The sequence below is a fragment of the Rhea pennata genome, chromosome 26 (assembly GCF_028389875.1).
Source record: "Rhea pennata isolate bPtePen1 chromosome 26, bPtePen1.pri, whole genome shotgun sequence".
In the NCBI taxonomy this organism is placed as follows: domain Eukaryota; kingdom Metazoa; phylum Chordata; class Aves; order Rheiformes; family Rheidae; genus Rhea; species Rhea pennata.
Window position 1 is genome coordinate 2,514,482 of NC_084688.1, and position 12,060 is coordinate 2,526,541.

General features: G+C 46.9%; 1 protein-coding gene across 1 annotated transcript in view; it reads right to left on the reverse strand.

Annotated features, from left to right (window-relative positions):
- Window positions 1–12,060, reverse strand: part of SKAP1 (src kinase associated phosphoprotein 1) — a 154,820-nt gene that overhangs the window by 111,230 nt on the left and 31,530 nt on the right. The window contains exon 4 of the mRNA XM_062595731.1: window positions 11,629–11,745. Coding sequence (XP_062451715.1) covers window positions 11,629–11,745 — 117 coding nt within the window. The remainder of the gene's footprint in view (window positions 1–11,628; window positions 11,746–12,060) is intronic.

The window sequence follows — 12,060 nt, forward strand, 5'->3', positions numbered from 1 at the left end:
AACTCACAAGACATCTAAATGCACACCTTTATAACAACCACTAAATAACACACGCAGCACCAATATTTAAAGATATAAATACCAAGAGAGAAATTCTTGAGTGAAGTTTATGGAAACAGAAATCATGGTAGACTTGAGAGCTTAACAGAGCCAAAGACGTCCTGCAGATGCCCACAGACCACAGCCTTTGGAGGACAGTAGAGTTCTGTCTTCTTAGGTAACTAAGAGCAAAAGTGAATAAAGCAGGGACACAAGTTATGGGGGGTGGACAGCACCACCCTATATATTCAAAGATTGACACCAACTGCACAACTGCCTCAAATCTTCAAGGAAAGTTCATCCCTATCATGTATGTCCTCTGCACACACCTCATGCATCAGGTGTTTATCAGGAAAGGCAGAGTGCTTCCAGGATTTGGAAGGAGTTCAGAGAGTGTAGGGATCTTCACTCCACTAAATTTTATCCTCCCTTGATTTTTGTGACCACCTTCTTCACTCACTGCAAGCACAGCCCCTCCTAAGCATCTCTTTTCAGAGGTTCTTTCTTGTTCTCAACATCAGACTTTCTCAACATTGTACGCTTTGCCTCGGACATCATCAGTTTAAAGTTAAGGAAGTTTAAAATAAACTTCCGATTTCTTCCCCTAAATTCCATAGTTTTTGCTAATGCTTTGATCTTTTGCAGAGTTGCATTTACAGCAGATGGCCAAGCCTCATTACCAAATGCAAAATAGTCTTTTGGACAGAGAATCAGAACAAGGTGTTTGGGACTCCACAGAATTAAGACTTAATTCTCATCTACACCACAGGCTCTTTATGGGACCTGGGTCAAGTCATTTACACTCCAATTCTGCCCCAGGTCAATGTGAATGATTCCCTCCACTCCAGCAAGGAATCTCATGATACAACTGGGCTAATGCTCTCTTTCTCCTATACCGTGACTTATCTTGCATGAATGTAAGTGCTTAGGGTTTGCACTGGGTCCAGGCAAAGCACTCTTAATGTCATCTCTTCTGCAATAGAAGGAACTAAAAACATGTTACATGGGATGACAGAAGATATTTTGAATTTTCATAGGGCAGCACACAATTCCTGACCCACTCTTTCACCAAAGTATCAGATAAGTTTCTTCAGTGCAACAAATACCTCAAACATTTCAGAACAGCTACTCCCACAAGTCCCAAGTTAAGACTTTTTTTCTCCAAAGTCTACTTAAGTGCCAGTGACATCTTTGCACTGCTTCACTGCTACGAAAGTGCCATGGTGAGGGTAACTCCATTAGAAATCACTGCTGCAGAGACACAGCTCTAGGTGATGGGATGCTTCAGGGAACTGATCTATCTGGCAGAGTGTTTGTACCACCACGGGGTGAGGGTGGAGAGAGGAACAGCAGCAATTCACCAACAGCAGCTCCCATTTTAACCTATGAGCACAAGGGAAAAAAAATAGGGGTGAAGCTTTGTAACCAAATAAAGAGAACTGCGAGCTCAGTCACAGGCATTATCCTACGGCAAAGATTTTGTTATTGTTGAATACTGATTCCTTTATCTCTCGCAGACAATCACCCTTCAGCCAGAGGAGTCTAACCTTAAAACCCCGTAACTCAATTTTACATAGTGTTAAAGTTTGGGGGAATATTTGTCAGTGCCGGAGCTGATACAATCAGTCTGGAGGACCCTAGAACAAAGAGCGGTGGGTGAAGAGCGTGTCACCTCGGCGCACATTCGTTTCCTTGATGAACAAGGAGCTATTAGTTGGCGAGAAAGCATCATCAGGGTGAAGGATGATGCCGATTGTTTCGGCTGCTCTTCCTGTGACACTGGATTAGGACACGAAGCCCCAGTGTTTGTTTAATGCCCCACTGGCTCTGCCTCCATCGCACGCAGGTATGCGTCTGCACCCTCGCAGCCACCCTTCAACACCGACCAAAAAATCAATTTGGACACCCAATCTCTTTCAACAGTCACATCTCTCACGGGTTTAACAATAAAGTTTAACTTGTTTTAAGAAGTAGTTCATCACTCTCAACCTTAAACAAAGCTACTCTAAAATACACACGTGTGCACATCACACACACGCACACACAATACCTTCGTGCAAAGTGACAATGACAGAACGTCCGGAGGAACCTCTTTGCTTGAGTGAACCCACTGGCAGGTACAACAGCTCCAGGGAGAAGCTTGCTGAGTAAAGTGCTACTTTATTTCTTACGTTTAAAGGGGAAATGAAAGAAGTGAAAAGAAGGAAAAGCCTTTTCCTTCCTCTAGTTGTCCTTTAAAGAATTTCACATTGGAATTTATTGCACCAGTCTTTAAATTAAGTTCTTCAGGACAGTGGCTTTATTTTCGCACATGGTGATTTTCAGCACTACATAACGTGAGCAATAACTTAACATATTCCCTGTGGGCCACATGGAACCAAACATTTAAGCGCATGCTTGAGTTTCAATGAAGTCAGTAGTAGCTTAGCATGTGTTAACACGCATATTTAGCAGGGGCTGCTATTGCTGCCCATATTGTCTCTTTCAGGTGGGGATTTAGTATTTGAGACCTTGTTTCGAGATGGATCCAGCAAAATACAGGTGCAGACATCACTACTCCCATGAGCGTTTACATGCAGGTGGGCTGGCAATAGCCTAAATGCCTTTCCAGGATAAAGCTACTTTTCTTCTGCGCGTATCTTGCTTTCTCTCAGAGAGAAAGACCCCGAGGGCCTGCACGCACACATGTATAAGGAACATGGGGAGAAGCATGCATTTTGTTTTAACTTTTTGTTCCCAACTTGTCATGCAGATGTGTCCCAGAGATGAACAAAGAGCCGCTTGCTCTGTTTGCACACAAGTCACCAGGCAATGTATGCTCATTGCCGTTCTAGGCTAGGAAGAGCCTCTTCCTCTTCCCCAGCTAACAAAATCATCCAGCTCAAGATTGTGATAAAAAAACCCACAGCCCCAAACCTTGGCCAACCTTAATAAATTTCAAGCACATAGTCTAGAGCATCTCTTACCCTTGTTCCTGGGGAAGTACACTTACAAAGATCTCCACAGCTTTTGTCCAGCTAATAATATATTTGCTGTCAGGAGATGAACTTTCTATTTGCAGTAACCTCTCCAGAGGTTACACCAAGAGCCCCGTCCTTGCAAGTGCCATGCACGTTCGACCCTTGGCACTTCTACTGGAGTGAAACAGCATTTCCCAAGTCTGAATAAAGCCTCGCTGCCAGCGCAGGGCTCTGCCTGAACCAGAGGCTCAGTCCTGCCCCGCCACAAGGGACGAACAAGCCAGTCCGAAAACGGCACCTCTCGCGACGCTGCCGCCCCCCACACCTCTCCCACTGCCCCTGAAGCCTCCCCACCCCAGGTCACTAACGAGATACTCCACTGCCTACTAATTTGGGAAACTAGGATCCTTTTCTTTCACAAAGGGCAGACCTGAAGCAGCAGTGAAGTTCCACCCCGACACTTTGCTAACTTGTATTTCCTGCATATTGATCCCTCTGCTGGGGAGAATATAGAGACACAAAGCGTTTATGCCTTGGATTTACATACTCATGAATAAAAAGGCATTTAGGAGGCGGGGGCATATGTTATCCCAGCCCCCATGCAGCAGCAACTTGCGCATTGATAATTCACATGTGTTTGACACGGGGAACATGCAATTTGCCATGAGAAAAAGCTCCATCCCAGGTCCCGACAGCTGCCACGCCGCCCCGAACGCGCTCCCGACGCAGCACCCTCCTAAAGGCGCCTGCGCACCAAGTGCCGCGCTCCTGCTAAAATCGTTCTACGGGCTCAGGGCATTTTCCACTGCAATTAGTTTTAAGCTGCAATTGTAAGCAAATGCTCCCCATTTTCACAGCAGCTCACTGTTGCTAAGCGGCTCTCTAAAAGACCCAAATAACACCTTGTTGTTGAAGACTATGCCCTTGAGGTACCAAAAATAAATATGTTCACCTGATCCTGCGCTTACCAAACAATACAAAACCCCCTTTTCCCCATGAGCTAAAAGAGAGCGGAGAAACGGGGATGTTTGCTGTAGAAGAGCTGCATTAATAAGTTATCAGCATTTCACTGACTTCTACACAATTACAACACTTGTCCAAGGTCCCGCAGACCCACCAAACCACAGAGATTTTACCACGTTTCACAGCATTTTGTTTTTCTTAAGAGCGCCAGCTCTTGCGATCAAGGAATTACTTGAGAAACTTAAAAAACAAACATCCTTGCGGCTGGGCAGAAATCCCCTTCCAAACCGCAAACCAAGGCAATACTCCACGGCAGAGGACAAATCCCAAACCCGTTATTTTACATAGAAGCAAACTGGTGCTTTTAAAGCCAGCGTTTGAATCCTTAGGGTGACAGGTCTCAACTGCAAATCACCACCATGAAATTGCAGCTCGTTTGGGAGCCTGGTTTGCACCAGGATTACTACCTCCCTCAAGCTACCAAAATGTTGATGTGCTATGTTTCAACCATTTTATAAGGAAAGAAAAACTGTTTCTATGGGGTATAAGGGAACTTACAGCGGGGATTAAAGACAGAAAGCACTTTATCGCCCAAACCTCTGTGGCCACTCGTAGCACAATAACATCCTCTCAAACTTCCAAGTGTCTCATTTCCAAGAAAAATGACTTTGCATCCAAAATCGGCACCCACAAAACTGTGGGTTCAGCCGATCGCCCTCTGGAACCGCGTCCGCAGCCATACACGTCTGGCTGATAGAATCGGTGGCACAAGTCAGATAGCATTTCTACAGCAATTACTTGCACTACAGTTTGCTGCAGCTGTAAAATCCCAAATGAGAACAAGAAGCCAGTTTGGGTTGGGGTTTGGTTGGTTGGTTGGTTGAAATGAAAGCTGAAAATCTTGGTGGCTTCACTCTCAACGCTGCTTGTTCTCTACAAAGGTCGGAGCTCTCCTATGTAATTTATGCATCTATTTCTGGCAGCTTGCAAGCAACCCACCCTCCTCCTCTCCAGCCCGAACAAATAATCCTTAATATAAAGGTGAACCAAGTTGCTCCAAATAAAATATAGCCCAACCTTTTGACCAGACAGAGTACCATTCCAGGAACTTATTTGCACAATGCCAGAGACATTATCACACTGGGCTCGAAAATGCTAATGTTATGGTGCATTTCCATTCGGAAAATGATAAATCAAGAAACACAAGCTCTGTAGCTTTAAGGGAACCCAATTTCTTTACAAAATGTCAGAGCATTAGTACATATCTTTTAAGAAAATGCATTGTTTTCTTATACATAGATTTGTGCCTATTCTCCTCCCCCTGGAAAAAAAAATTACACTGAACTGGTTGAACCTGCTCCCAGTCATGGCATGGAATTAGGCCTCCTGTCACAGAAATAACCTATCTGTATTTTAACCTCTTGCTCCCTGCGCTCATTTGGACAACGCCTGAAATCAGAAAGGAAAAAAGCCAGGAGGAACATTCAGCAGCAATTGCACTAGTCACAAATCCATTCCCAGAACGTTTCCTACGACATTTCATAAGGCTTGAAAGTATATCAACAGCAAGTTTACAACAATCTGGTCAAAAGCAGCAAAGGACATTTCTGGACATCAGGGAGGCAGAGATAATTGCTTCTAATGGTATTTGAAAAGAAAAATATAAAACTTTCAGCTCTAATGTAAGAGGCATTTACACTCATCTGTGGACATTCATGGTTTGATCTATACAGACTATCAAACTTGCAGATACTCAGCATTTCTGCAAGTCAGGTTCTTAGTCTGCATTGAATTTCATGAGTTTTTTTTTTTTTTAATTACATCTGAAATCCAGCAACATTTGGGCAAGCTGCTGCCTTCGAGAGCCACCGCAGTGGCTGGGCCACGCTAAAGCAGCCCTGCAAGCAGCCGGCCACGCCATCCGCACGGGCCCCTCCAGCGCCCTGCCACTGCTATTTACACTGGCACTTGGGGAGAAAACCACTATTCCCACTTTCGGTTTGGAAGAGCAGAGGCCTCCTGTTACTCGGTCAACACCAGGGCTTCCTTCAGCCCACAGCAGAGCTTAAAACTTGCTGTTGGCACGCCGCACGGCGCTGGAGGAGGAGGAGAGGGCTGAAGCCAGCCCCGGCTGCACGCTGGGTTCGGTATTTAGGGAATAAGGGAAGGGGTTAAATCTTTTTTTTTTTTTTTTTTTTTTTTTTTTTTTAATGCATAAAGTAAAAATCCACCGAGCAGCGCGCTCCCCCCGCGGCGGCGGCAGCGCGGCCGGCGCCGCCGGCGGCCACACGGGGGCGCTGCAGAACTCCGCTCGCCGCCGCCGCCGCCCCGCTGCGCGCGCCCGCGCCCCCCCCGCACACCCCCCTGCACCCCCGCGCGCCCCCCGTGCACGACCCCTGCACGCCCGCCCGCACCCCCGCTGCACCCCCCCATGCACGCCCCCCTGCATGCCCACCCGCACCCCCATGCACCCCCCGCGCACGCACGCCCGCACCCCCGTGCACCCCCCGCGCACGACCCCTGCACGCCTGCCCGCACCCCTCGTGCACGCCCCCCTGCAGGCCCACCCGCACCCCCGTGCACCCCCCGCACACCCCCCTGCACGCCCACCCGCACCCCCGTGCACCCCCCATGCACGTCCCCCTGCATGCCCACCCGCACCCCCGCTGCACCCCCGTGCATGCTCCCCTGCACCCCCATGCACCCCCCCGTGCACGACCCCTGCACGCCCACCCGCACCCCTGCTGCACCCCCTGTGCATGCCCCCCTGCACCCCCGCTGCACGCCCCGCCTGCCGCACCACGCGTGCCCACCAGCACACCTACTCTGCCACCCCCTGCGCCATTCTCCCTGCCTGTGCCCCCCAGCAGCCCCAGTGCGCACCCCCCCCCCCCCACGTGCCCTGCTCCACGCTGACTGCACCTCGCACATCTGCCGGCAGCCCCAACGCACCCGCGCCGCACACCTCCTCGCAAGGCCAGTGCACGCACACCTGCACCCCGCAGGCCCACCCGGGCTACGCAGGACTGCACGCTGGGTGCCCACCTGCACCAAAGCAGCGATGCCCCCCGCGTGCCCCCCGGAGCCGAAGCAACGCCGCCTAAGAGCCGCTTAAGAGTCAGGCAGCCAGCTTGAGAGTCCAGCCTATAAACAAGCTTTCAATTAAGTCCATATTTAGGAATTTATTACTAAAAGTTTAGAAGAGGTAAGAAGGTGGGGGTGGGGGGCGCACACAAAAAAAGCAGGTGCAGTGGTACATGCAAAGACTACCTAACAGCCGGGAAGCACAGATCCTCCAGAACACCCACACCCCAAAGAGCGGGGAATCCACGCTCTAACACACCACCAAAGAGAAAACTACACCCTAACAGAGGAAGAAAACGTTCAGCCTCGCACAGAGGCTGAGAGGAGGCCCGCGATGAACAGGGCAAGGAGCTGCAGAAAGAACTGCAGAGAATCCCCCCCGGATTTCCAGGCCGACTCTCTAGGATCTCTTCTGTGAGGATAATTCATACAGAACTTCCATATTTTACCTCTTCCCTACTCAGTTATATGTAATAGAAGGCCAAATGCAAGGAGATGCAGCCTCTCCAGGACACAGATGGGTTAAAAACCCACCACCCCTTACAGGTTCTAAACCTACTTCCCCCTCACCTTCAGTACCGTGTTTCATTTTATCTGCCCCTCCACCCCCCAGAGCCACTGGGGCGCAGTGAAGTACTGTCTCATCTACCACCCTCCACCTTTTAAGATAAAAGCCATTTTTAGCAGATTTTTAGAAAGCAAGGAGAATTTTTTGCTAACGGATTTGTTTTTCCTCTTAAGACACTCAGTACTTACATATTTTTAAAAAATACACATATGCAAGCCCACAAAACTAAACAAGCTATAAGTATGTTTGCCCAAACTGCTCTGCTGACATGATGGAAAAATCTTGGAAGCCAGAGGCAAGATTTCTTCCCCCAAAGAACATGCCTAACAGAATCCGTAAAGTACCTTTCTGTCACTATGAGTTATACTGCCCTTCAAGAGCTAATGTACACCTGTATTACATAAAAGAAAACATACTGGTGCTTATTTTGCTGCAACACTGGCAGTGCAGGTGACAGCCAGGCACGGGGACGGGCCCCCAGCGGCTGTCACCTCCCTAGCGCTGCGTGATCTCACCACGACACGAGTGAATCACTGATCCTGGCTCAGGCCTTGGCTTCCCACCAGAGATTAGATGCTTTGCAATGACAGAAGCTCCGCTAAGGCGCTACAGGAAAATCAAAACTGCCTCCCAGCAGAAGAGCTCAATATTAAGAGGTGCAGATCCTACCCCTCGGGAAGCTATGGTATCTACCTTACACTTCACACGGTAACATTCAATCAATGGACGTTGAAAAATTAAGTGATCTACCAGTTTAAAAGACAAAACATTTTTAAAAGTCTTCAAGTGGTCTGAGCAGAATACATTACATGGGAAGTGTCTCATCAGAAGTACTTATCATTATAATAGTACTTAGCTCTTTTACAGTGCTTCACAGCCTCTCAGCACAGTACAAACATTAGCTTCTTAATCACTCATTAGGGACGATCCTATAGAACAGGGCTATGGCTCATTGAGTAAAGTCATCCCCAACTTGCACAGTCCCTCTTGCTCCCTCCACCAGGGACAAATTTCAAGGTTCTGTCAAATTCCCATGGGAAGTTCAGATCAAGCAAGGAAAAGACAGTTCAAAATGAAAATGAACAGTCACGGTGCTCCCCTGCTTCTCCTTTTCCTGTGGTAAGGAGAGGCAGAAGCAAGCATCATCTCAACCAGAGAAATCTGCTTCCATTAAAGTCTTGAATTAATAAACTTGGAAAAATCAGGAGGCATCAGATAACAGCCTTTAACAGTTTGCTTTGGGCCTACGCCTAAGGACACAACCTCGTTGTTGCAAAACAGGGCTAAGATCGAAAAAAAGCCACAGGAATGATGAGTATGTTCCTAAAACTGGCCAATTTATTCTTCTGGTCACAGTTCGATGGATTATCCCATGCACAAGCCACCTGTGCTGCCTGAAAAGTAGCAGCTCTCAGACACTTGTCTGCATTACAGCAGCACCCTGAGGCTCCATCATGGTTTGGGCACTACGCTAACACACGGTAACAGAGTTCCTGCTACCGGGAACCGGCTAAAGGACAAGAGACAACATGCGGAAGCAAAAGAGGCACAAGAAAGGTGAAGGTGCTCCCACTGCAGGAAGCCAAGGCAAACTGAAGAGAGAAAAATCAGTGTGTGCAAGCTTAAAGCTTGCTAATCTTCCCCAAAGAATGTTCTAATTCAGAAACCAAGACTGTTTGATGCACACTTCAGCTGCATCCACTTCCAAGTGGTAACATTTGAAACTCTCATTTGACTGACTTCATACTCTTAGATAAGATCATGGTGCCTTCTTTCAAGTTCCCTACTAGACAAGCTGTGAGTCTTACCAAGAGCCCATTGAGGAAAACGTTGCCTGGAATAGGTTGCCCAGGTCACACCAGGGCTCTACATCAAAACACGAAGGGATTCTTAAGTGTCCTGGCTCCTAGTTTCACATAACGTCACTAGGTTCAGCTAGAGCCCGGCTCTCAGGAGAACATCACGGTCTCTGCTGGGGAGCTGGGATCAGTCACAGAGGTCTAGCAAGTTTGCCACTTTCGGCAATGATACATTGCCATGTTTCACCAAGAGGTAACAGTTAAGGAGAGCAGCAACTTCTTAGAGACTATGCTATTCATGACCCCATTTCCCTTAGAATTAGTGTGAATGAAGAGAAGATATGAGGTAGCTGCAGGAATGAGGCCTGGCAATGTCTCATTAAGTCCTAACATGCATGACTCTTAGCAATGCATTCCATGTATCCAAAAGCATGATTTGAGAACATGATATGGCTGGTACCACTCAGGTCCAGGAAAAGGTAGAGGATATGACCAGCCTTCATATGAGGTTTGCTGTCATCTAAAATAAAGGGCTTTATGAAAAAAACCAAGCAAACAAAACCAAGCAAACAGAAAAAACAATCTCCTCAAATAAACAAGAAAACTGATGGCAAGTCATCACAAAAATTCGAACCCCACAGGAAATCACAACACGATCCATATCCATTCCAGCGGCAGACACAGAAAAAATCATTCTGATGGTGCCTCTACAGATCAAGGCAGAGCAAAGAAAAGGTTTGACCAAAAGCCTGTGTTCAGCCTCTTCCCCCACTGTCAATATTACCAATTCAGACTACCAACAGTTGAAATTTCATCAGCCAAAATTGCTCAATTTTCATCCAAAATGAACGCATACAGAGTCAACACTATGATACACAAATATTCAGTACTCTTACCAGTTCGAATTTCCAACGACAACTCATTTTTACGTGACTGGTCTCAATGTCAGCTTTTCCCCCTCCTTTTTGTAATATATAGTTTTTCTATGTTATCAGTCTCCTTGCCATTCTTCCATTTGGGCATCCTTCCATCAAGCCTGGCATTTCATCTGTGTCTGAAAACTTCCAGTGGTGCCAAGTGTTTGCATACCTTGCAAGTGTTATGTCAAACTCTGCCCCTTAGGGCTGCCAAAAACCACCACTCAAAGTTAGCAAAGCAAATACCTCCTTAGACAAGCTTAATAAACATACTAGGAGAAACCCTAGATTTTATAAAGACATTGCTTGCCTGACGAGGCCAAGCTTGAGGTCTTCAGCACCCTTTCATGTCCCATTTAGTGCAACATCCATTATCCTTGTCACACATTCTCCATCCACACTCTGCATAAGTGCATCATATCTGAACACACAGATTCCTTAAAACAACCGGTCTCAAACTCCACACCTCTTTGCTTGCTGCAGTCACTTGCTAACTATCAGACCAACCTTGTCTCTAATCAGCCTAAATGAAGCTATTCATTTTATAGCATGAATCAATACATATGGCAGATACGCCTAGTGCTCCACACTGTGAGGAAGCTAACCTCGGTGCCCATCAGCTCTTATGGCCTCATCTCAAACAAATCCTCACTTCTCCATGGTCTTGACTGATCCACTAACAAGAGTGGGAGTATACATAAAAGAGTACGTTGAGCAGAGAGAAGAGGAGGCACTGAAACAGGAAGGACAAGGAGTGAAAAAAAGAAAGCATGGTAGGAAGTGCAAGGGAAGTGAAAGAAGAGGAAGAAACAAGATCTGTGGGAAGGGAGAGAATGAGGGTCTGAGACCAAAGCAGTCAAGCCTTCACAAGGGACTGAAGATAACCCCTGAGAAGATCAGAACAGTTTCAGCTCTGTAGGCTTCAATTTGAATAGCATATCACATATTCATCAGTGCCAACCACCACCCACAAGCAGAAGCGAGCACCAAAGCAACTTTTTGCCCAGAAAAACCCAGGCTGACATTTAATGCTCTGGAACATGCACTTGGCCTCTGCCTGACAGCTCACATCCAACACTTTGGAGCACTTCTATGCTCTCCAGAAGAGGAAGTACAAAATTCCCAAGCATTAGAAGGATCACCATAAGATTTTTATAGTGGTTGATAAAGCAGATACCAGGCATGAAAAAAGCAAAGAATACCTTTATGAGATGAATGAAAGATAACAAAAAATAGTACTGAATTCCACTTACTTTTCCCTCTACTTCACTCAAGGACTTCAAAAAACAATGACTTACCTTCGTCCTGGAAGTCTGATGAAAGTGAAATGTCAGATGTCATGGAAGGGGCCAAACTCCAGCTCTGATTTTCCTCAGAACTGTCCCGTCCAAAGCAAGCATCATGCAGATCCTCTCCTAGAAAGGAATGGAGAGCCTAATTTTAATGGAGAGTACACATTCTCAAACCCAAATCTTACTGCCTACAGTGAAACATATTTCCTGCTGGTTCCAACCTCTCACTAAAGTATTCTCCAAAACCCCTTTTGTGGGCATAAGGCCAGATTCACCATTTAGGACTACAGAGGCATATTCATGCTCCAAGAACGCTCATGCTGCGTATGTACAGACTTTGCACTCGGAGAACATACAAGCAGAAGGTTGCAAATATCAGTCTTGGGGCCAACATACTAGAGCTATGTTCAATTCCTTGCTCTTAGTGCATGACCACTG